At 42.6% G+C, this 25,831-nt stretch overlaps 1 protein-coding gene across 1 annotated transcript in view; it reads right to left on the bottom strand.

The window, feature by feature from the left end:
- Positions 1 to 1,579: 1,579 nt before the first annotated feature.
- Positions 1,580 to 25,831, bottom strand: part of ST8SIA1 (ST8 alpha-N-acetyl-neuraminide alpha-2,8-sialyltransferase 1) — a 115,946-nt gene continuing 91,694 nt past the window's right edge. The window contains exon 5 of the mRNA XM_038153476.1: positions 1,580 to 14,782. Coding sequence (XP_038009404.1) covers positions 14,296 to 14,782 — 487 coding nt within the window. The 3' untranslated portion in view covers positions 1,580 to 14,295. The remainder of the gene's footprint in view (positions 14,783 to 25,831) is intronic.

Genomic DNA, 25,831 nt, shown 5'->3' with positions numbered 1-25,831 from the left:
TCATTAGGAAGACAGCACGTGCTGCCTGATGGAGGCTGAAATCTCCTTGTGGCTGAACAGGCTCAAGCAAAATGCCACAGCCAGCTAATAGATCCTGATGTGCCTGATGCACCAACTCAGCAAAACCTCTCAGCAGAGTTAGGCAAAATTGCACCAGATGGGGATATCTCCATTAACTCATCCTCATCAACACCTCTGCAGCTCCCTCTGCCAGCTGACCTTTGCATTTAGGAGTGTATTTCCTGCCAGACACCCAGATCAAACAATGGAAGATGTGCAGCACTTCTGCTAAAATGCCATGAAGGGATGACCTGCAAAAGCACATCAGTGAAACAGACATTTAGGAGCCAAAAAGTAACAGCCATACCAGGCTGTCCAAGCTGGGTATGTCACTGTGTGCTGGAAATCTGGGTGGAAGAGGATTTGAAGTGAGATACCAAGAGAATTTTCTGCACTGGATGTGCTTCTCTTGCCCTTCCCTATGACATTCAAGCATCTCCTGTCAAAGCCAGACAGAGGGAATTCTAAGGCCCTGATACTGACAACATTTTGCCTTTTCACAGAATATTTTCCTACAAGGAATGAATATCAGTGTACCAAGGTTAAAGGGGTAGGAAGAAGAGGCACACAGCTAAACAAAAGTACCTGGGATCAGCGGTGTAACTAAGGAAGGATTCCTTTCCAGAAGGAAAAACTGCAAGACATCACTTTCAAGTAGCACTTCACCAGTCCTAAGTGCAATGTACCTTCAAGGACTTGGATATTTGACTGGGTTTCCCACATTCCAAGGCAATTTTGCCTGCACAAGGAAGCACCCACAGAGAGATGCTGCACAGAAGTTACCATCCATGGAGAGCTCCTCTGGCAGGAGTTGCCAGTGGCAGGGAGTTCTCATTTTCTGAGCCCTCACTGACATTTGACCCTCCTTGCAACAGGAAGTAATCTAGAGAGTCACCCCTTGACAGAGATGGTATATTAAAAAAAAAGAAAAAAAAGAAAAGAAATATTAACTGAGAAGAATGAGGAACTCTCATTTAATCACTGTGTAGGAACATGCATTTAGAGAAAGGAAATGAATGTGCAACAGAGCCAAGGAAAGCTAAGGCATAATCTGAGGATTTCTAGCAAAAACATCATCACTGGGATATTATCCTTTACTGGCTTTAGCAATGTATATCTGCCCACACCTGAATAAACTGGAAGGTAAATGGACTCTAACTCATCTTGAAACATGGGTTTTTGAAAAAGAACTATCACAGCTAAAGGAAAGCTGTCTTCCCCTCTTACCTCAGAAGAGACCGCCTTTGCTATGGATAAAATAAAATAAAATAAAATAAAATAAAATAAAATAAATGAAAGCAGAGATGTTTGCTTTTTGGTACCTACCAGCTGAGGAATCCTGCTCCAGCTGTCCCTGCAGCGGCCAGGATCATCTGCCCCTTTATCCTCATTGTTTTTAAAGGGGGCTGAGGTGGGGAGGTTTAAAATGTAAAGAGGAACAGGATATTGCCACGATTGTTTGGACATATGGGGTTAGAGAGCGAGGAACAGAGAAGAAAAAGAAGCCCCGCAAATACTCTTTTCATTTCTTAAAATGGTGATATTTATTTGTTAAGATAATGAATTTTAAATAATGAATAACATAATAGTTAACTCTGAAAAACTTCATTAAGATTAAATGAAACAATGAGCCTGTCCCTTCTGATCATGCTCATTAAGACTCTGCAGCTATGAAAAAAGGCATGGGCTACTATAAAATCGTTATTTGTTTCCATCACTTGCACAAACATTATAAATAAGACTTTCCTTATAAAAAAATCACAGAAGATGCTTGTGGCACATTTTGTAAAATGCAACTAGAAAAAGACAAGATACTGTTAATAAATAATACATTCAATAACAAAGCAATTTTTGCTATTAAGAGACATCTAGACATTTTGGGGCACAGTCACCATGAAACCACCTGAAAAAGGGACATTCTTCAAAGAAGCACTGCACAGTACTTGAAAAATGAACAAATTCTACTGACATAATCATAGAAAATACATTATTGCAGGGCAAAGAAAGAGATTCCCTTAGTTCTTGAATAGTGTTGGCTGACAGCAAACATTTGCTACATTGGAGAGTGAATTAGATCGAAGCCCTAATCACAAGACTCAGAACAATACCACACTTTGGGAAGTTTAATACACTCCACACAAGTACCTTTGCCCCTGAGCACGCCAAAAAACCAATGATCTGAGATGTTCACCCAAGTGCTCCTATCATCTGGACACGATATCCAGCCTGTAAAGCTTACACACATCAGAAATGAGGCAATAAATATTACGCACTGGGCACTGGAGGTATAACAAATCCATGGAGTTATGCAATCTCAGGGGCATAATGGTTTGCTTATCTACTTCAAAATCACCTCAAGACATCAAACTACCACTTACCATCACATTTTTTCAATAAACTGGGCAAGAGAAGAAGGAATGCAAAAAGTACTAGAATTTAACAGCTAACACTGACATCCCACATCACACGGCTCCTTTGAGAATATTGTGTCAGAGAGCAAAAATGGCAACTGTGCCCCGTCCCTAAAGAGCCAGGAGAAGCCTTGTGTCTGTCCTGCCAGGGCTTTGCATGCCAGCAGTCCTGAAAACCACAGACTGATCCCAAACCAGCTTGTTTTATCCCAACACTGAGCTCCTTGCCAACACCCGTTGAAGTTTTGGTGGCACCACGGATCCAAGCACCACTTCCCTGAGCACTGCCCCTGCCCCATCTCACAGCCAGAGGCAGCTCCAGAGCAGGAGGCCCGAGATGTGCAGATGGTAGCTCAGGGAGGGTGACAGCCAGCACCTTGCAGCTACAGGGAGAAGCCAACAGAAGCTTCCACGCAGTGCTTCCTGGGCTGCTTGCCTTCAGATAACATAGTCTGTTCCCAAGGTCAAACACCAGGGACTTGGGATAACCCAGTGATATTCCCTGGTCCCCTGGCAGGGCCCATATTCAGGATGTCTGCAACTCCAAGACATATTGGTGCCCTGTGAAATCACTGACTTCTCCTAAATACCTCCGTGAGGTAAATGCAAAATTAACAATTTTGAAAAACCTTTGCCTGGCCCATTTCTGTTCTGGTCGAGCACAAAACTTGCCCAAGTTCCCCGAGTTCCTTTCAAGTGGCTGTGCCTACAAGAAATGGAAGGGAATTCTCAGAGTTAGTTTGCACTGCAGCTTCTAGCCACAAGCACAAAATGTAACAAACCACAGTGAGTTATCTGCTGGCACAGGCACAGATGCAGGATGTGAGCTGAGGGAACACGTGGCATCACCACTGAGCCTGACTGATCTCCCAGCCAGGGCAGCCCCGTGAACCGCGCCTGGGAACAACTCAGATGTGCTGGAAAGAAGCAGATTTAACTTTAGGAAAAGAGCAGTTTGTTTTATTACTATCCTAATGGTAAGGGCCATGTTACCAAATCTGAGAAGGAAAAGCAGTCAAAAGGGGATGTGGTCCACTGCAAAACCCCCTAGAAGTACCTTCTTTCCACTTCCCTTCTCTTTTCAGTATTTTTACACCACGGAGCCCATACTAATAATCCATCTCAGGGAGACAACATTCACATAACAAGACATGCAAGTTTTTACATTCATCATCATCCACATGCTACATTTCACAGTTCATTATCAGAGCAATGTGCTGCTCTAGAAAAACATCACAGCAAGGCACCTTCCATTTCCTCGGTGTCTTTGTTTGCTTGCTTTTCTCTGGAGCTTTCAGAAAGAGCCAGATGGAAACAGCATTAACACAGGTTAAAGCCAGGTGTCTGACATGCATAAAACCAAAAAAGTTTAGAAGTCCTTATAACTTCCATGAGACATAAAATTAAAACAAAAAATGCTTGTATTGGTGCCGAATGTTTTTATTACTTGGGGTTAGGGTTAGCTTTAAGTTCCACTGTTACCCAGCCCAACAGGACTGGACACATTTGCCCTGCCCCAGTCTGGAGACTGGGTCTGTGTGAAGGGGTGGGACAGTTACCCTCCAAGCTAAGTGGAGAGGACCATTCAAAGTCCTGACTGCTCTCACTCAAGCCAGGGTTGCTGGCAGGGAACCCTGAATTCACTGCTCCAAAGACCTCTCCCCTGAAGCAACTGGAAAACAGAGACTGATAGAAATCAGGACTATGTTATTTAAATGGTTCTTCTGTGCAGATTGTATACACAGCTGGTAAGCATGGTGCAGATTTGGTCCCAAAATTTGCATGCAGCTTTAGTCCAAAATGTATCCAAAAGCTCTTCATAAGAACAACTTGGCAGGGTGATGTTGCATATGTGAAAATTCGGTCTGGTAAGTTTTGCCCCTTGATAAAGATTGGGCCTGTGCCCATGGGGCTGTAATTCCAAACATAATATTTGATCACAGTAAGGATTATTGAACACATTGAATAGCAAATTTCAGATGTAATTTCGGCCCCACAAGAAGAAGTCCATGATTTGTCTGGTATAGTTTTACAAAACAATGACTCTAAATTTCCTACTAGCTGCAAAATCATTAACATTGGTTGTTGTTCTTATGTAGATCAGAGTGGAAGAATTATTAAGGATTTGGTTCAAATTTGAAAGCAAACTCAAATTCTACATCAGGTAGCTTTCAGAAGGCCCACTGAACTTTGAATATATCTTTGACATTCTGGCCTCATGGTTATGGAACTGGGCCTGGATAAAAGGAACTGTTCATACCACTTATATCTGTAGTTATTCTTTAAATAATAGCTGGCTGCCTGATACACGGGTCTGGTTAAATATGGAGTACAGACTAGACAAAATAGAGTCTTGTTAGCCTCTAAAAACAGGGGGGAATGATGCCAAATTGATTTTTACCTCTTTCCTTTTATATACATTCTCAGCATTCTTTACACATCTATTTGTAGTTCTGCAGCCTATTACTGTATTCTAGTTTCCCCAGTACATTTCCCTGATGGGCAGAAAGACAAAACACATTCCAATGCCTCTATCCTATCTTGGTTCTCCCTAGGAACCAAGGCGGAGACCAGCTCCTGGAGATTAATTTTTATAAACAAAGTTTAGTTCCCATCTAAGGGGAAGGGGGCAGGATTCAGAGAGGGTTCAACTGGGAGAAACTGCTTCGCCACTTATGTCTCTAATTGGTGACTTTTGTCAATTATGCTATTTGCTAAACTTAGAAAACTGCATTCAGCCCGTGGCAGGGGTGTGGGCATTTTGTGGACATTTTCCATGTCCGCCCCTGGAGGCCTCCAATAAAGACCAGCCTTTATAATACCTGTACTAACATTATCTCCAAAGTGTGTTGTTTTCTTTCTAGGTTCTTTAAGGCATCAGTATCATCATGGCAGTTACAGGCCCTTATTAAGGGGAAAACTCCTTGTTTTTAACTGAAGTTGAAACCTATTTTGGAAATAAATTTCTATTTTATTGACACCTGAGTATGAGTGTACTAAGATATACCAAAGATTCAAAATGTAACTATGTTCAATTTAGGATAAAACCCAAAGACACTTGACAGTTTCATAAACTGGGGTTTATGAAAGCCAGACAATCTTTCAGTTTTTAAAGAGGAAGATAATTTGTTGAGATTTCATCATTGAAAACATAAGTACTGTTACAAGAAGAAAATATTGTGCCCAATACAGAAAAAAAGCGTGAGACCAACTTTTTTAAGAAAACCAGCATTTGAGATTAGAATAATGCCTTAGATATAAATTGTCATTTTAAAAAACAAGAGAGAAGAAAGAAGCATTTCTTCTTTGCAAACACTATCAGAAAAGAAGAATTGCAGTAGAAAAGCAGGGGGAAAAGATCATTCCATTCCATCAAATAAAATCTAACAAAATTATTTGATGAGTGGAAACCCTTGCAGACATCAGATCCATCAAGAATAATAAATTGAGGAAATCCAATTCCCAGTTACAGCCAATGAATGGTGAAGCTTGCCAGTGTAGAAAAATCCTTTTTTCATTTTCACTTGGCTCATCCAATGCACTTGACAAATGGAGCAGCTCATGGATCACTTCCATGAGACAAGGACCTGACATAGATCATGACTGGATTTCAACCTGAGATGCCTTTATGTGGCAGAAGTTTGAAATGCAGTGAGATATTTGCCTTACAAAAGCAACCAACGAACAGCAAAAACTGCTCAAGGCCTATACTTGTGGGGAAAAAAGAATTGGTAGATTACAGAATTATGATATTGGACTAAGTATCATAATCTGACAGTGCTTTAAAATAATTTCAAATTTTCAAAGGATGAATGCCCTCAGGTTTGAGACCAGTCAACTAGTTAAAATCCAGGCAATTCTATTGATTTGATTGAGTCAGAACAGTGAAAGAGAGCAGAGAATCTGGTTTATAAATTGAAGGGTGTGGCTGAGAGGAGAAAACCTTATTTTCTCTTTATAAATGCACAGCTTCCTGCAATCCAGGTGTTCCCTAAACATAATGTTCCTATTGTACTTCCTAACAATGGCAGAGGATTTTAACACAAAAGCATAAATTCACTCAGATAAAAAGGGAAGTTCATTTGCTTGTTTTCATTGTTCAAAACGGATAAGCTCAATAAAATTTCTGTGTTTTCTTCACTTTAATTGCCAAGCATGAGTTAATTAATTCTCACAACACCTGAGCTAAAAGCAATGCCCATTCACCTAACAGAGAAATCACCACAGGAAGAAAGACTTCAAAACTCTGGGATAAGCAGTAGTTTCCACTACTTCATTTAATTATGAGTTAATAGAGTAATTAGTACTGGGAAGATGTAAAATGCTGCATACAAATACTGATAAACCTGAAGTGGTTTTTGCTTCTCTGGTAATTTTTTGGGTTTAGGGCCAGAGGAAACTTCAGTGTAGTGCAGAGAAAATTTTAAGCAACTTGTGAACAGGGCAAGTTTCACCCCAGTACAATGAGAACTGAGAGAGAAAAGCAAAAGAATAAAGACCTAACATCAATTAACAACTCTGGGTTCCAAGCATTCAAACCTGTGCTTCCATCCCTTTATCTTAACCAGAAATACTGTGTCCTTTGTGCATTCATCTCCTTTCTCATCTTTGCCTACTTCTTTGGCCACCACTACTAAATGGCAGCACATATACAGAGGTTTCAGGAGAGCTGAATCTGTCCTGAGCTTGCTTTTTTTTTTTTTTTCCTACATTTGGAGTACAATTTTTTTTGTCTTTTCTTTGGTTTTTCCAGGTTTTTAAATGATTTTTTTTTTAGTCTATGGACACCATATGGGACAATCTAGAATTGGAAGCTTTACAGAAGTATGGACTTTAATACAAAGCTTGAAGTGCAGAATAAGTTGGAAACCAGGGAAAATTCCCATATCTTTTAACATGGTTTCTTTAGTTATTAGTACATTTTAGGAGAAAAAAAAGAGGGGGAGGGGAATATTTTTCACATGTAAAATATTTGCAATTTTTTCCTCTAAATGATTTGAAAATAATTATTCAAGATACTGACCAGCATTTGAGCTATGAACTTCAGGCTATTTTATTTATATTTATTTAACTGTGTGCTTATCTATTATTAAGGGAGTCCTCAGAGCCCTTTGAAAGGGGAAGAGCTCTGACTGACTTTTTCTTCCATTTTCGATGCAAGGTGACGTGTGAACAAGAAAAAGAAAATCTCCTGTTTCTGCCTTTGCATGGAACAATTACTGGAAATGCTTATGGAGTGGGAGTTTCAAGAGCACTGAAAGCTGACCTAATCCAATATTACCTCAGTGGGGATTTCATTATTGACAGAAATAAAACCACAGTGGTTTCTGCACTCTGCAGCATAAGGCAGTCACCTTCCAGTGACCTCCTCCTACATGCAAGTCTCACACTCGGGTAAGATGGCCTCTGGATACTCAGATAAAATGATTTTTATGTCTATGTTTTGTAACAGGCCAAACCCTGCAGTGACCAAACGATAATACACTAAAGGACATAATTCCCAGGCATTTCCATGCTCCTTGTAGCTTTCAGTACCAAGCCCAAGCCTTTAAAACCAGTCAACACATGACTGATGTGTAGGATCAGAGTCCTTGAAGGGCCCTCTCCACAGTGGGAGACATCAAGCAGGCAGAGCTGCGGCTAAAATACCTTTTCTTTTTGTTTTTTTTTCTGTCAGTGCAGCACACTCTGTATCATCTGTCCAAACTCTACAGCTCAAGAGGCAGCAGTCAACTCACGTGCTCCAAGGAGTCCTGCCAAACTACTCCAAAGCAGCATTTTCCTGAAAACTGGACATCTCCTGGCAGTTTTACTCTGCATACGATGGGTACCTGAAAAGAAACTTGTGTTCCTGATGAAGTGGTGTTTATTTTCAGCACATGGAGGGCTTATAAAAAAAATTTCAAACATTTCCTATAAGAACACATGCACAAAAGAAAAAAATAAGTTGTGATGATGGCACTTTTGCAGAACAGCAAAATCTTTGGAGACATCTGAGTAGACACTCAAATCGGTGTCTCAGTACTCCAGATTATGCATTTATTTTCAGTGAAGAATTTTCATTTATTATCAAGATAATCACCCTATAACAAAGCTTCCTGCAGAAGGAAGATTCCTTAAGCTGTTGATAAGAATTCAGCTTTAAATGTAATAAAGTTCTGTAATTGTTTCCTTCCAATTAACAGAAAATGATGCAACTCGTCTCTGCTATGGGTCCCATCTGACTGAAACAATTAATTGAATATGCAATTAGAAATCAGAAGGAACTGTCCAAAAGGTACTCCAGTGTTTTATTGAAAACCATCTTTTCTATAAACCGAGAACAAGTTCTAGTGGCGCTGCTTTCTTGAACTCACTCTGGAGTCACTCTCAGGAGTTAAATCCAGGATAAAAGGGGAAAAGAAGGGTTTAACTTGGAAGATGAAGGCTGCAACACAGGAATTTCCACATAGTCAGAGTGCTAAAGATTCCCTTGCTTTAGAGGGCCCCAGACAGGATAAATACTCAGCTCAGCAGAAAGCTGACCCCCACAGCAGAGGGATACACAGTCAATAATTAAAGATGCAGCTTTAATGGGCCTTCCTGAGACTTGCCAGGGATCTCAAGCGCTGCTAGGAGCAGGCTGGTCTCCAAAGGGATGAGCTACCACCACTCCCAGCAAGCCCAGCGCTCCTGACTGTGAAGCAGGACAGGGCCTACCATGCCATGGGTAATTGCCTGGGGGCATGAGCTGGTCATGGAGCTGCATGCCCTGGCGCTGAGCCCAGGCAGGGGGGCATTGCTGGGCACTGCCGCAGAGGCGGCTACGAGGAACAACCAGCCTTCTCCAGCGTGGGAAGAGCTCCAGCCCCTGCTCTGTCCTGCACAGCTGGGCCTCAGCCACAGCTGGAGTGTTTTCACAGTCCTGCAGAGAACTCAGAACGGCCAGGAGGAGCCTGAATCTGGCAGCGCCTCTCTCCTGGCTGCACCAAACCAAGCATTTTCAATTAGCAACACATTTCTTCCCCTCACTGTAACAGCTGAAAAGCAGAGCGAAATTCATTCTAAAGCACATGCATGCATTAGGCTGAAGAGGCTGAATACACCAGGGCTCAGCCTGCTGCAATAAAAACTGATGAAAATGAATAATCAGAGAGGAATGAGTAGCTGTTTAAGTTCTCACTGCTGCCAAAAAATATTAGCCAGGGAAGACAGGTTAAGCCTCTTGTTGGCTCTTTGCATTCCACTTATGGAAACAAATTTGTTAATATTTAACAAAAAGAACTCTAAGTTTTTTACTAATTGTTCTGTTCAGAAACTGCAAAAAAGTCAAACACATGATAGATTCCAAGAGATAAAATATGGAAATTCAAGGCAACAGGTATTATTTTACACCAATTGCCTTGAAAAACACATCCTTCTATCCTCTTTCTCTTCTCCAGAGAGGGAATTACCAACACCTGGCTGAAGATGTATTTTTTATTTGGAGCTATTTTGAGCTCTTGGTGGATATGTCAACAGTTTAAAAGAAACACTTGTTCAAACCACAAAACATATTAGCCGCCCTATGGCAGGATTTTTAAAATCACACTTCTATCTCCAAAAGGAATGGTCATCTGGAAGGACAGGGAAGAGAGATCCTTTAGGATGATGGCTTGGGGCAGAAATAGAAGTCCACATTAAGAGGAGGTCACTGCACACTTGGACGGCTACAGTACCCAGAATACCCCTCAAACAATCATGTAGACAGGGAACAGGCATTTCTGGACAAAGCCTGATGAATTCTGCTTACCTGGAAGAATCAGCTAATGGAAACTCCACCCAGTGAGCTTTTGAAGGAGGAGGCCCTGATTCAAGACAGCAGCTGGTTAGTCCATTTTATATCTGTGTTTTGATGGGAGTAGCAGAAAAAAACAGCTTGTTCTTCCTATAACCTGGACTTCTTCCAAAACTTACCAATCTATTAAGCTGAAGAAGAGTCAGAGAGACAGCAAATGGTGAGATTGCTGTCACCTCCTTCATTTTCCTCACTTCTAGATAAAAAGTTCCCTTACGCCTTAATTGCAGGCAAGGGTGAGCTTGATACTAGGTTAGTATTCATGAAGCTGGTTCCAGGAGTGGTTTTCTGTAACTAACACATTTCAGGATACTAAGTTTCAAAAAGCAGATACTTTGCTTAGTTTCAGCTCTCACAGATTGCTAACTCAGCGGCCTAGAAAACAAGATTTTTGAGGAAAATAACAAAAAGATGAAAGTACTCAAGTCAAAAATCCAGCCAATATTTCCATATTCTGGAAAAATTCAGCTGTAACAGAGGCTTAGACCTTTGACTTTAGAAGCTGCCTCACACCAAACTTGTTATCTTCATTCCAGCTATAATATAAAAACACAATAATCGTGAGCAAGAGTTCTTCGCACTGTAACAAAGTTCTGTGCCAAAATTAGAGATGTTTTTATTCTTATGAGCATGCCTCCCACTCCCTTCTCTAGGATTTTGCTTTGCTGGTCTCTGTTTTGCTTGTCTGATCTAGAAAGAGCTCCAAAAGGCTTCCTAATCAACAAGGAGGGAAAGTTTCACATAGCTTTGTCACAAGTTCAAAAATGGGTCTTGATTTCCTCAGGAACATATACAGCCCCGAAAGGACTGTATCAAGAGGGATTTCAGTGCATACTTTTCTTGAAAAGGTATTTAATTTATTCACCTTACAAACATGGACAACGATTGCTCTGCAGGCAGAGCAATATTCCAGCACTTCTGTCCCTTGTCAGCTCTATGATAAAATTAATAACAGAGACATCCCCAAGGCAAGCTCCACACTGCACATGGATGCAGAGCCTTCACTCCAACATTTTCTCAGGTAACAGCCACTCTTACGTTCCCAGCTACTTGGTTTTGCCTTTTTGACTGCTCTTGCCACAGAAGACTTGCAGTGCTCTCCTGCATCCCTTTTCACCTGCTGAGCAAAAGGCTGATTGCTGGCCAATGTTTCCATGGACTGATAAGTCAGCAAAACCAGATTTTTGCCTCTCAAAAGTTGCATTTATTTTTGTTTCTCTCCTCTTCTCAGCAGTCAGTATTCTGGAAGTTAGAGAAAATTGTTTACCCTTGAAGCCATCACTTCCTCATCAAATGTGGCTGCCTTTGTACTGTGCACGCCAGTTACACTCACTGTACGTAGATGTGAACAGAGCCAGCGCTATGGATTTCTCCATTATCAGCCGCGCATCACACACAGCCGGGGTGCCTCCTGCCCCCATAGTTCCTTGGAAGCTATCTCCTAGCAAACATCAGGACTGCAGACACCAGAAGGGGCTCACAAAGGCCTCAGGTTCAGTCCTACAGAGGTGGGGAACACAACACCTCCAGATATCCAGGGCACCGGCTGAACATGAACAAGCCAGACATTAGGAAACACTGGACAGAATTTTCCTACACAAACACTAGTTCTTCTAATCCAGTTATTTTCCCAACACACAGAACAAACAATTGCCAAGGGGTTGGAGAGCTGTAAGAGCGGTTCAGAAGTGAATTCCTAAGCACTGGTAAAAACACCAGAAGATGACCAGCAAAGAGGCAGTTCCCCCGTACTCTCCTCGTTCCCTCCCACTCTCAGGGAAATGCTTTCATCCTGCTGACGTGCCATCTCTAGCACACCGCGTTCCAACTGTTGTTTCACAGACAACGTCATCTATAAAGCACTCAAAAGCACAAGCTTGATGCACCCAATAAAAACCATACAGGCACCTCCTTGTCTCCAAGAAAGGCAGCTCAGTCAAATTCTGCCATAACAAGTAGAAAGGAAAATATTTTACTTTCAAATCCTTCCTCACCGAGTCCCCACATCATAGATAATGCACTAATGAAACAGAATGAATTATCAGGTGATGTTCTATCAGTGTGCTGACTGTACTTTTAATGAAAACATGGACAAAGGTAACATGGGCTGTGAGGTACATTCAGATTCTATCAGAACAATAGCTAGAACACTCCAAAATCTCCACATTACCCTTTAGCATTGCCCTGTCATCCTACAAAACAGTGCCCACTTTATGCTTGGAATATCCATATTCCAAAGGAAAATTTTTATTATGAAACATAGGTTTAAAAAGAAAAACATTACTATTTTTCCCCAGTTTCTTACACAGAGTGTTGAACTATTCATATTTAAAGAAGAGTCATGGATTTCATGTTTTAAAAAATTATTTATATCTATAGAACTTGCAGCTGGTAGTCTATAAGGAGAGACCTTACCAACACTTGAGAAGACAAATCCCCCAAAATACTAGAACTTTGGAGCTAGAACAGCACAGGAAGTTGTGGTGGAAAGTTGATGACAGTTTTGTTGTTCCAACACCTTGACTAGATTTTCAGTAATAAGATAATAAGAAAGAGAAGATTGATCTGGATTTTTCAAGTTAATGGTGGCAACATCTTGCAGCTTAAACTGCACTGCAGACAGAGCTGGGATTCTCCTCTTTTCCTCCAGTGCTAAACCAAAGCAAACAAACAAAACAATTTCTCATTTCCACAGTGAGAGGACCATCTGCTGCCCAAGTAATAACCCAAAATAAAACAGTCCTTCAGGCACTGTGCACACTGACAGGATTCACTGCTGCGAGCAGGGCTGCCTTGCATCAGGCATGCCCTTCTCTTTTTTCCTTTTTCTTGCTGGCTGTGCAGCTTTTCGGTGCTCCCAAAGGCTGTTTTATTTCCCAGACTCTCTTTAAGCAGAGACGATCTCGTGTGAGAAGTACAAGTCTTTAAGGCTAACGTTACAATCCAAGCAGAAGAGCAAGTCACACACAGAAAAACGATTTTCAAAGCTTCGACTCATTTTAAATGACACTTACATTCATTTCTGCAATTTTCCTGCTATAAGCACATGAAGAACCTCATTCTACATTCCACTGAACCCCTCAAATACCCTCAACAGTCCATGAACATCTGGAGTCCAAATGAATACAGAATTAATCCCTAAGGCTGGACAGAAAAACAGGTCAGGAACCATCCCTGCTATGAAAGTCACTGCGGAAATCTTGCAGCGGGTCACTGAAACCAGGCTGCACTTCACTGCTGGTTTTGTAACATGCTTTCTTCTCAGAAATTTGCCTTAACCAGCTCTTGCCCACAGTACAGCACTGGCACAGCTCTAAGTGCAGCAACCTGAACCATCCTGATAATACCTACAACACATAGGTCTATCCATCCCCAGCAGCAAGGCATTCCTATGACATTCTAACCAGATTCTTAGCACCTTCACTCTCACAAGAGTCTTCAGAGGAGCTGATGATGCTCAGCTCCTTGGGCTTTTAAGCCCTTACTTTTCCTTCCTCAGGGGAGGGGGCGACACATCAGGAATAAAAGAAAAAGAAACAAGGAGTCAATGACACACACATGCTGCTCTACACACACACACCCCCAAATAGAGGGGAAAAGCACAGGAAAAGGAAAGTTCCACAGAGTGCTGATCTGGAATGAAATGGAATTTGGAAGAGATAGTCATATTTGGCACTGTCAGCAAAAGCTTATGAGTGGCCCGATGACTCTCTGAGCCTTAATGCCCTTTTTACACTTGTCACTTAAAGACATCCCTGGAAAGTTCCGCTGTGCTGCTTCTGACATTTTTTTCCCACCACTGCTGAATGGACTTGATGGAGAGACACATTTCATCCCCTCCCAGTTCCATAACGCACTAAACAATAAGGACATATTCCATTTGGCCTTCACGTAGCATTTTTACGGTCCATGCAGATCCCTTTAAAAACAACCAACATAAACCAGAACTCTCTGTTGGAGAGCACGGCAATTAAAAACTATTGATCTCCCAAAGTGACTCCTTGATCCTCAGGCTGAGGACTGGGTTAGAGGGTCCTCACAAGGTTCTAGCTGCATTCTCAGCACACCGCTTTTATGAAGGAACCAGAGCTGCAGGAACTCCTCGGGCATGGCGTGGAACCCGGAGTCAGGCAGGACATTGTCATAGTAATGATGGCTGATAAACTTCCCGTGCAGGTCCACTGAGAAGGGCCAGAAGCCGTAGATTGTCACCTCCTCACAGAGCCCCAGGGCAGCGCTGACCAGGAAGAGCCCCGTGGAAAGGCGTTTGGCGTGAATCCCTTTGCTCTTCCAGAACTTGCCGATGTCCCGCAGGAAGTTGGGGTTGGCAAACAGGACAGCCTGCTTGGCACCGAAATCCTCCAGGGTGTAGTAGACACGCAGGGAGGGTCCTGTCCCCGTTTTCATGGAGAAGGCTGGCATGTAGATGTAGCTGTGGTTGTAGACCTTCACGCTGTCCACAAAGGCTTTTCGGGACCACAGCAGATTCTGGAACCTGGAAAATCACAAGGGAAAATGAGCAGGTCACACATGGGTTTTCCCAAGTGTTTGATAATCCACCTAAGGGCTGCTCCTCATACCCCTATTTACAATTCACTGCACATGTTTTCTAAGCCCAGAGAAAGTCCAGAAAAACTTCCGGCTGACACTGCCTCTCTTCTGAAAACAGAAACCTGAAGAGAGTTGAAAACTATCTGGTATCCTGCTAACTCCAAAACCTTTCTGATTGCATCTTCTTTGAAAAAAACAAATGAACACTGACAACATTCTGTAAGACTCAATCCTTTTCAGCAGTATTTTTCATCTGTCCAAAAACCAATTTAGATTTTTCAGGTATGGGAATCTATAAAAGGAATTTTCAAACCTGTGTTGTTCTTGCTCTTAAAGGTAGACTAAAATAAGAACCCAAGGTAGATTAGGAGAGCAAGGTGTATATATACAGAATATTTCTTTGATATCAAAGCAGCACATTACAATCTGTTTAATTGTCAATAACTATTTGCTGATGGCTGTTTTATTCCTGATGTTTGATTGACAAACTGCTCCACAACCAGTATCATGGACTATAAACTTTCCTTGCTGTACCCCAAAGGTGGGGTTTCCTCCCCACCTTTATCACTCGACAAAGTCCAAAGCCTTCAGAGTGAGAAGCTTACTACACTAAAAACCACTTTTGCCCAAGCCTCACACGCTCCTTTCATTGCAGCTAGGCTGCTCCCCTGCACGTGATCCCCATTTTTTCCTCAGCTCCCAAACGCCCATGCTGCTGCCTCCTCTCCCCGTTTCCTGCAGCCAAGGGAGATGTGTCATGACCAATTCCTCAGTCACACACCAGAAGAGTCAGAGCTAGAAAGTTAAGTCAGCAATGCTGGATTTCTTTTCCTTTCTGTTGTGCAGGCAGAAATAGGTATAATAATATGTTTTTAAATGGTTATAAAAAGATCAATTTTATGCATAAACCCCTTTAAAACTATAACAAGAATGACACAGGTTTAAATAGAACGCCAGATGACCTCAAGAAGAATTAAACAAAATTTCAGCTGAAATTATTGGAAACAAAAAAAAACCAAACAGATTCAACATCATTGGAATGTCTCATAATATATGCCAGGTCTTTTTGTAGTCTTTGTTTTGGCAAAAAAAAAAAACAAACAAACCCACCTTGAATTATTCTTGATAAATGGAAAGGCTTTGTTGACATTTTTAATATTAAATATTTGGTCTCGTGATTTGCTACAAGGTTCTTGCAAGACTTCCTGCACATGGTATTAGAAGAAAGCTGGTTTGAAATCTGATGTCTGTCTGGCTCTTCACTGCTTCTCTGCTCTGCAGATCTCCTCCTACTGCATGGTGCTATTAGCTAATAGAGACAGAGCCAGTGGCTTCCAAGCAAGACATCAATTCAACCCCAATGTACAAAAAAACCCCAATAATTTCATAACTTATTGCATTTGGCATTCTTTTCTCTAGAACCAGCCAAGACACAGCTTAGTGTAGAAGGCTGGCCAAGACCAAGGTGCCTTGGCAGAAATTCACTGTCTGCCTCTTCACATGGGCCTCTCCCTCCATCACTATCAGACCTATGACTGTTCCCCAAAATTAGCTTTACCAGCCTCTCTTCCCAAGGAGCAGCAGGACAACCTGCAGATTACCAGGTGCACGAGTTGGCTCCATCCTACCAAGATTATTTTGTTTCCATCAGGGCACTCTCACTGAAGGGGAAAAAACAAAAAAGAAACTTAAGCACAATTCTTCCGATATTCACCTAAGTGCTCAGAACCCCCGTACCCAAACATTGTTCTAATGTCCCTAATCACTTCTGAAAGATCCTAAGGCCAACAGCAAGCTTTCAGTCCCCGTTCAATCACTGGGCATTGCAGACTCAAACCTCCTTCCACAGTAAAGGGGTGTTGAGCAAACTCCTTGATGGTGTGGGGTCCTTGCACCTTGGCTGAGGAGGGGCCAGAGGCACGTTCACTGTCACTCCTGAAGCACCACGTCCTTTCCCACTTAGAACTAGTCCACAAATTTTACTGCAGAGGGCAAATAGTTGTGGTTATTCTAAACCTGCATTTTCTAGCAAATTTACCATTCCTAGAAAAGCCCCACGCAGCTCAGGATGAACACATTAAAACTCTCAGTTTCAGAGGGCCAGAGACTGTCTCTGAATATTCATTTGCTATCACTGCCACAACATTTGCAATTCTTCTGGATAAATCCCTCCAAGAGCCTTAAAGTAACAGGAAGTAAACAGCAGTGCCATGAGACCGGCGCATGGGAGGGTCCATGCAGAAGGGACAACAGCATGTGTCACCCTGCTGCAAACTGTCCTTTAGGAACATCATCACCTCCTGGAAACCCATGCCTCATTCCAACTGTCTGGATGGCAATGCTGTAGGCATCCTGCCCTGTCAGCAGGTGGACATTATACAGGTGGCCAGGAGCCCATGGAGAAACATAAAACATGCTGATTATGGCTGGGCTGACAGTCTGACAGCCAAAAAGCTGCTGCCCATCCTGAGCACCTCATGAGGGGACATATTAGAAACAAATAAAAACTTCTGTTACCTATTTGTAAAAATGGGAGCGCTCTCCAGCATTCTGACATTTCACAGGCTGGATAGAAGCTGAGAAATCTGGGGACTGCTGTGCATAAGCAAGTTTCTAGAGCTGGTGCTGGAAGCTCAAGTGTGTTTTCCTTTAACTCCCAATCCAGACAGGGAGTCCTGCAGGCTTTGAAGGTACCACAGCACACCCATGCCAGCAGGCAGCGAGAAGGCTACTCCACAGTTGACAGAGAGACCAGGAAGGCTTTTCCCTTGAGGCTTTGTAGTGCCCACAGGAGCACAAAGGTGTTTGTCTCCCGCATGTCCTGGCACAGGCACTGCCAGCCTGCTGCAGCCCTTGCATCCACACAGGCACAAATGCCTTCCCTTGTGCCAGTCCTCACCCAGAACGAGGAACTGCTGCATCTCAGGCGACGTTATCTCCCCAGCGCAGCTTGAAGCAAGAAACCGCTGAACTGCTGTCAGGGTCCTGCCCTGACCTTCTGCAGTCAAGCTCACACAAACATGTGCTGAGTTGCTAGCATCTGGGTAAAACTGGAGCTGGAATCTTCCAAGCCCTGAGCAGCACCTGGAGACTCCACAAGCAGCTTGGGAATTTGCCATGATGTGTTCCAGCAGCTCCCAGAGAGGCAAGAGTGACTGTGAACCCTGGCAAAAACAGATCACAGCAGGTCCAGCCCAGGCACTTCTATTTCCACTGCACTCATCAGTGGACAGTGAACAACTCCGATCATCAGCACCACATGTTTCTGTCAGGTTCCTAGGAAAGATAACTTAAACCCAGCGACTTTCAGCAGCATGTGGAGGCAGAGCTGCACAGATATCAGAGAAATAGTTTCCTTGCTAGCAGCTGGAGAATTCCCTCAAATGCTCTGCTCTACTTTTCCAGGGAGAAATATTCATCCAAGAGCAAACTGCCATGGCACACTGTCATAACAGAACAACCGAAGGCTTAAGAGCAGTAAGTGTTTTGGGTTTTGTTTTTAATCTGTTTTTAATGTTCTTTAGCAGATACTCGGGGACTGTGCTGCTCTCTGGTACTGAGAGACAGCTCTCAGTAACCACAAGGAATTTGCTGCAGTGACATTGAGCTAACCTTCTTGCAGATAATTATGGCAGCATTCCCTTGCATCTTGGTTTCTTTTTGATCTCCCCAGAGAGTTGCTATCTCATGCCTGTGACGATATCCCAGGCACTGACTCTGCTGGCATCTGCAAAGTCACAGGTTCAGCATTCTGGATTAACTGGGAGTCGACTTACCAGAGGGGAAAAAATAAAATTATGTAATGAGGGGAACAGCTCAGATACCAAAGAAATAACATATTTTAAAATTATGACAGATAGAGCTCAAGGGAATAGAGCAGAAGGCGTAAAGACTTATATTTGTTATGTCCCTATGACAAACAATAACCTCACAAAAACTATTTAGGTAATTTGATGTCAGCATTAGCCAATAATGATTTAGCAATTTGCTGCAGCTGTTGGACTCTGCTAACAGCTGGGGTCACAACAAGTCAGCTTGCAAACACACATCAGAGCCTCCTCTGTTGTGACAGAGGGGTTGTACTGCACTCATTCCTCAGAGTGCCATTCAAACAGCACTTTATGCCCTGTGCTCTCACTCATATCCAGCTCTTCTTGGTGATGTGCCCCTCTGGGGCTTCTGCAGACAATCTTACTGACACACAGGCTGTGTCCCAATTAACAAATTGTTTCTGTGCACTCATTCCACATGTGGGCACTTCTAGCATGCTTTAGGTGCAAGGCAGATTTTCTACTTGTCCACACAGGGAGCCAGAATTGAGGACTTAAAGCACTATAAATGGACCTGGTTTTATTGTATCCCAGCTTTCCCAACAACACGAGCCACTGTTTACTCACCTTAAGGATGGCTACATGACTTAAGGATCAATTGTAATCCCACTAAAGTCAGTGGCAAAACCGACTCTGATCCCCAGTGTTCTGTCTGACCTCATTTCCAATGCCTTCAGCAGGAGGGATTCTCTCCTGTTCTCACTCTGGGTCCCTCCACAGGCACCACAGTCATCCAGCTGAGAGCTTGTGGCATGAGTGGGGTGATGCTATTCCCATATTTTCCTCCCCCTTTGCCCTTCTTCCCTGCTGGCTGTTTATGGACCAGATGCTCGCTGCTCTCAGGGGTGACTGACTCCCAAACTCACCCCAGCTCATCCCTTCCTCCCGAGACCCCACACTGCTGCTTCTTAAGGACAGCGGCTTCCAGCCTCCAAGAGCCTGTTCTTCTCTGTCCTCTCCGATACCAATAATTAGAGACAAATTGGCCTCATTCTCCTTTTCATAAACCTTTGGAATGGTGTTTTCCAATGCAGGGATTCTGGGTACTTGCACTATCATCTTTAAATGGCCAAAAGCAGGGGAAAACTCTTTCCAGTGACTTCCTGGGCTAATCTGCTTCTTTATGATGCACTGTCCTTAGCATGTGACCTTCAGAATAATTTGATGCATTCAGAAGGTCCAGTGAGACATGGCAGAGGGATGTTTTAATCCTCATAAAGAAGCAGACTCCTTTTCTGACTGAATTAAGCATTATTTAGAGCTTTTTAAAAACCTCCACCCTTCCTCTGTGGCCCTGGAAATACTAGATATAGTGCCAAGGGAAAGCTGACTTTTTCAATGGAACACAGAGCCAGCTATCCTGTATAGCAAAACAATGAAACATTAAAATCAGTGTTCACTGGTATTTTGGGACTGTGTGTGATCCTTATTCTGCCAACTCAAATTAAAATGTGCTTTAAATAGCTACTCTTTCCAAAATGAGCAGAGGTAAGCATCAATCCTTTCTGTTATCTGACAGCTTGGATCTTAGCTTTTGGAAGATGAGCTGCTCATCTTAGTCTGACTCTTTGAAAATTGTGCCTGCTGTAGTCATACACAAGTGGAAATAATAAAAAAGGACAGGCAGAACAGCATGGATGTAAATTATTTGTATTGTTAAAATTGCTGCCCGGTGTTTCTAAGTCTTCTGAATATTCCAAACTCTTACAGCTGGAAGTCAGGAAGATGGGAAAGTAGAAGCAATGAAATCAGCTGGGAAAAGCCCCAAACAGCACAAAACTAAGTCTGAGATCTTTGGCATTGGATTTCACTGGACTGCATACCAGAAAGAGCTGAGCAGAGAAACATCCAGATCACACATTTCCTCAGCTTTTAATAGAAAAAGAATCACAACAAAGCCCAGACAGAGACTTTAGGAGATTTGCTTTGGGTTAAGACAGTGTCCCTAAGACTGCTGTGTCTTCGAGACAGCAACAAAACAGAGATTCATCGCCTGGATCTTTCACTCCAATACATTCCAGACACAGGTCCCCGTGCATCACTGCAGAGACAAGGCTAATAACACTACGCCTTCCTGATTGTGCTGGCTTCCTGTGCTTTGTCACCCAAACATAAAACCTACCAAATGATTGCAGTTATGAAAGACCTATTCATAGCTGAGAACACTTATTGCTGAGTCCTTGAGTTCTCTATTTAACGTCATGACATCCTTCACACATTAATAATTTGCAAATACCAGTGAGGGTGACATTCAACTACATCCTCTCTTCAGACTCCTGAGGCTCTCTCCAAAAAAAAAAAATCTGGAAAGAGAGAGGAAAACAGCGATGTTTTAATGAGTATTCTTTTTAAGGGTGCTCTTTGCTACAAAAATTATAGACTGAAGAAAGTTATTTAAAACAGTAAATGCTTCGACAGGGATTATGGCAAGACCTGTAACTAGGATATGCTCTCTTTTGAGTACATAAGCACCCTTTTTAAACTTTAGTACATAAATCACTGCTGCTCTTTGAGGCCATGCCACAGCTGCAGCACAAATCCCTCTTAAAAACTGTCAGCTAGAAGCTTGGTAAGAAAATCAGAAGTTCAGAGCCCATAGGAATATGTGGTGAATCTAATATATTTGAAACGGGCTAAAATAAATTCACACAACTCTAAAATACATAGAAGAAGATCTCTGTATTTTTTCTGTTAGCTGCTGCCACTGGGCAACAACCTCCCCTGCCCTCCTAAGGGGACAAGCATTGCAACTGAGCAATCAACTAGTGGCCACCCGAGTATGAACAGAGGAGGTGACAAATTGCTCTGGATCCAAACACAAGGCTGAAATGATAGAAAAAGGAGAGAAACAAACAGCGGTCTGACAGACAAGGAAGTCCCTTCCAGTCCTTGGCACACAAAAGCTCAGGCCATTTGTAAAATTCCTGGAAATAAGCCAGGGGAATTCATACCCACCCAAGGACTGCAGCTGAAGGCCTTCAGAACAAAAAGGCTTTCCTGCCATCTCATTCCAATTTACAGCCATCCTGGTGCTGTTCAGTCATGCCTGGAAGAATTAGATGCTCCTCACCAACGATACAAACACAGATTAAGCCACTATTTTGAAGTATTACTGACTAATCAAACAGGAACAAGTGCTACCATTAGTGCCTTGGCTCAAATGGTAGCAGTATTAACTAACTGGAAGCAGCAGTAACACATTACCTTAAAAAAATGGAGATTAGGACCTAGAAGCCAGGCTTTTTGACGGAGGAGGGAGGTACGGCCTGGAGTCTACAGCTCAACTCAGACACAGGAAAAGAGAATACCTTAAGAGCACCTGTTAGAGAAGGCCAAAGTATTTTTCAGACGACTCCAAACTGTAGGTTTGAAAGTAGCTATAAATGTCAGCAGCTGTCTGTCAGCAGCTCCAAAGAACCTGAGGTAGGCCATGAATCACTGGAGCAGTCATAGCCATAAACTCCTCCTTGAGGAATCAGCCCCAGAAGACTTCCAGACACTGGAATGATCACTCAGGGATGATGCCTGACAGACCTTTATATCCCAGCAGCTCAGCACACATATTCCTAAAGCAGCAACTCAAACAGGACAAGTGGTCAAATCCAGCTCCATGTTTTCACAGACCAGGGCCAGAATAATTTGTCTGGTGATCTGCAACACTGGGAAGCTCTTGCTGAGGTTTATATCCACAGGCTTTACCCAGGTAATGATTTGGAAAAGCAAATATAGTTTTTAACAAGTGACATATCTTTATCTGAATTTGTCTCAGGGCCAGAATTTCCCTTCCTTAATGTGCTACTGCAGCAGCTTAAGCCCCAGTGCACAGCGCTGCTCTGCTTCACCAGGCTTGGCAGGAACCTCACATGCACCAGTAAATCCAGCACTTTGCTTGCAATACCAACTACTCTTTAGTAGTAGTACTTAGTCTTAACTAGTTACTAATAGTAACTAGTCTTACTTGTTCTAAAAATCAGACCTTTTTTCTACTTTCCCCCACATCTGCATTTTTATGTTAAAAATGACCACCCTAAGGAGCGCTGTCAAATATGACAAATCCTTTACTTTGAATATACTTTGACATGGAGTAAAAATGCAATCATGAAGATCCTGTCTGGAGTCTTTCAATTGACACAATTCCCCTGGTATCAGTGGATTTACACCAACTCTCATCAAATTAAGATACAGCTCAGTCTTGAGGATCTCATATGCCAGATACTGAAAGTTTCAGGGACCACCAGCACACTGCATTATTCAAGAGCACACTGTGAGCGTAGGAGCAAAGACAATGACATCACCTTCATGCACAAGGCTATGGAGATGATTCACCCGGCAATATCATTTGCATTCCTGAACCAGGTTTAATCTACCGGGGAAAATGAGGGATGGCAGCAACTGTGCTGGAGCATGAAGTGAGGAAAATAAACAAAGCACTGATGCTCTGGCAAAATCAGTCCTGTGTGCTGCTTCCAGAAGCCATTCCCAGTCCCATTTCCAGCTTAATGGGCCTAGGAGCACACAGGGAAAAGCAAAACAATTTGCACGAGAGCATGCTAGTGTGCCTAAGGGATTTCCTTTCCCAAAGCCAGTCTGCAGAAGCACTTCAGCCAATACACACCATCTCGGTCCTGGCTGGATTTGCCCAATGCCACCTCTGCACTCGCCGGCGCTGGAGCACCAGGTGGGCAGGGGCAGGTGGTGACCTAGTTCAGCTGCACAAACCCGAGGTGCCCTGGGTAAGGCCAGCAGCTGGGTCTTTTCCAGCACAATCTAACTCCAGTTGTTCGGGAACAGCTCGTTTGCAGGTAGCACCACCTACAGATTTCCCCACCAGTCAGGGAACAAAGGATCACCTGGCTTTAGGGGTTCTGCTAGGGCTGGGTCAGGGACAGATGTTCTGGCAGAGCTGAGAAGCTGCAAGGGAACCCAAGGAGGAACAGAGAAGATGCAAAAAGCTCCTTGGAAATCCTGCAGTGTCAGCACTGTAAGAGATGCTGACTTCAGAAGGCTCTTAATGAGCTTTCAGCTGTCCTGAAAGGCTTCTTAATGTCCTGTAACTACCACAAATTCTGGGATAAAAAAATAAAATGCTAGACTGTCAGATGCTGAAAAATATAAAAATAAAATGAGCGGAAGAAATCAGGGATATCACCAGTATCCTCTTGCCTCTGAACTATGATGATATTTGCTATATAAAAAGCCCACAGATGATCTTAAGCAGCTATCTCTGACTATACTGCAAAATCTATGAGTAGACTCATAATTCACACTCTTGACATGGAGAAAAACTTCTTGCTCAGCCCAGAGGCAGAGAGTATTTTACTTTCAAAGTCAAATCTACAGACAACTGAGTGCAGCCACACCATCTTCACTCTAAACCTTGTTCTAAAAATTTTTCCTGAGAGAACAGCAAGAACTTGTGCAAGTTCCCATTTTCAGGACAAGGTTTTGTACAGCCTTCCTGTATAACAGCTAGGGACCCAGTGCTGTGATACTGTGAGAAACTGAGTGTCTGTCCCCTTTCCATTCAGAAGGACCTCAAAGCCAGCAGAAGAGCTGGATTCCCAACTGCTCCAGATCCTGCCTGCAGGAAAAGAGCCAGGGCCAGGCCAGCCCAGGCTGGGGACAGGGCAGAGCAGGGCTGAGCTGTCAGCTCAGGGAGGGAGGACCAAGGAAGGACAGGAACTCAGTGCCTCCCTTTGAAGGGTCACAGTAATGTATTCCTCACGCTCACAGGAGGGAATGGAGTCTTGTATAGTAATTTTACAGCACAATCTGTGCACTGTCCACAGTTTTCTACTTTATTTTTACATTTATGCTGACTATAGTGCTATAGGCTTTCACATGCTTTCAACTTCCACATGCATACAAGTTCCCACTTAAAATATCCTGCTTGTCATTCTCCTGGGTTTTATATCCTCTGGGAAAGCTCCAAGGTTCAAGTAGCCACCTTCTGATTTACTGTCCTGAAGTAGAAAAAAAGCCCTCAACTCTCTTCTGCAGCATTCTGACACTTGAGAGCATGTTATATTTTCAGATATAATTAGCAGCCCATTCCCTCTACAGAAATACCCCATTAAAAAACATCACTGCCATGTCTGAAAACCAATGATGATAAAGAATAAAATTCTAGGATCACAATATTCAAACCCACATTCAAAAAAGTTGTGTTACCAGTTCAACATTTCTAAATATACAGCAGTATTTTAAAAAAAGCTCCCAAATAACTTATAAACCAATTTGCAATAAAAAGCTCCCTATTTACATTTCTTTAACATTATCCCTGAGCATTCACAGCTAAGCCGTAACTTAACAAGAAATCCAGTATGCAAGAATAGCTTATTACACCCATAATGGAAGAAGTTACTTCCTCATTTTCCTTCCACAAATCCTACCATTTCAGTGCCATGAAACTTTTAAGCATCTTTACTGCTGTTTGCACGTTTGATGAAAAACTGGTGACTGTCCTTACTGAAGTACACGTTAGCTAAAAAATAACGAAAGCTGGAGAGAGAATTTTGATAAGGGTTTTTCTCCTAGGAAAATTCCCCGTGTGACCCACATGTAGGAACTGCATATAAATCTTTAAATATTAACTGCAAATAAAATCTCTCCAATCTATTTTTACATCTTCATCTATTTTCAAGTTCCTTGAAACGGTTATAATTTCTTAATTGCTACTAAAAGAAGATGCAGACATTCAGGTCCTACTTTTTATTCATTCTAGGGCAATTTTACTGCCATGAGAGCCATGTTATTCTCTGCCCTGCTGAATTGCACTGTACATCCTGACAGCTTGGCTTGCCCCATCCTGCTTTATCTTTCAGCAGTACCATTTGGTTCTCTTTCAGCACAACGACAGCTTTTGTCAGGTTTCCATTTCCTCTCCCCATAAAAAGCTATTGTGGGATAAGGATTCAATCAAGATGAAGAATTCCAGTGGATCAGCTTTAACCTACCAAATTGCTCCCCACATCTTGAAAACCACTGTCCTTTCACCATTTAGTCTTTCAAATCAAACTGAAAAAGCATCACTGCCAGAGGCAACCCCCCCCCCCAAAAAAAAAAAAAAGAGATAGGGAGTAGAAATTGGGTATTAAGGTGGCATATTTATAATTGAATTAACTAATTCTTGCCTGTAGTATATTCTAGACCTGATGGCAGAA

Source organism: Motacilla alba, chromosome 1A, assembly GCF_015832195.1.
Source record: "Motacilla alba alba isolate MOTALB_02 chromosome 1A, Motacilla_alba_V1.0_pri, whole genome shotgun sequence".
Lineage (NCBI taxonomy): Eukaryota > Metazoa > Chordata > Aves > Passeriformes > Motacillidae > Motacilla > Motacilla alba.
This window is presented reverse-complemented; position numbering and strand designations above follow the sequence as displayed.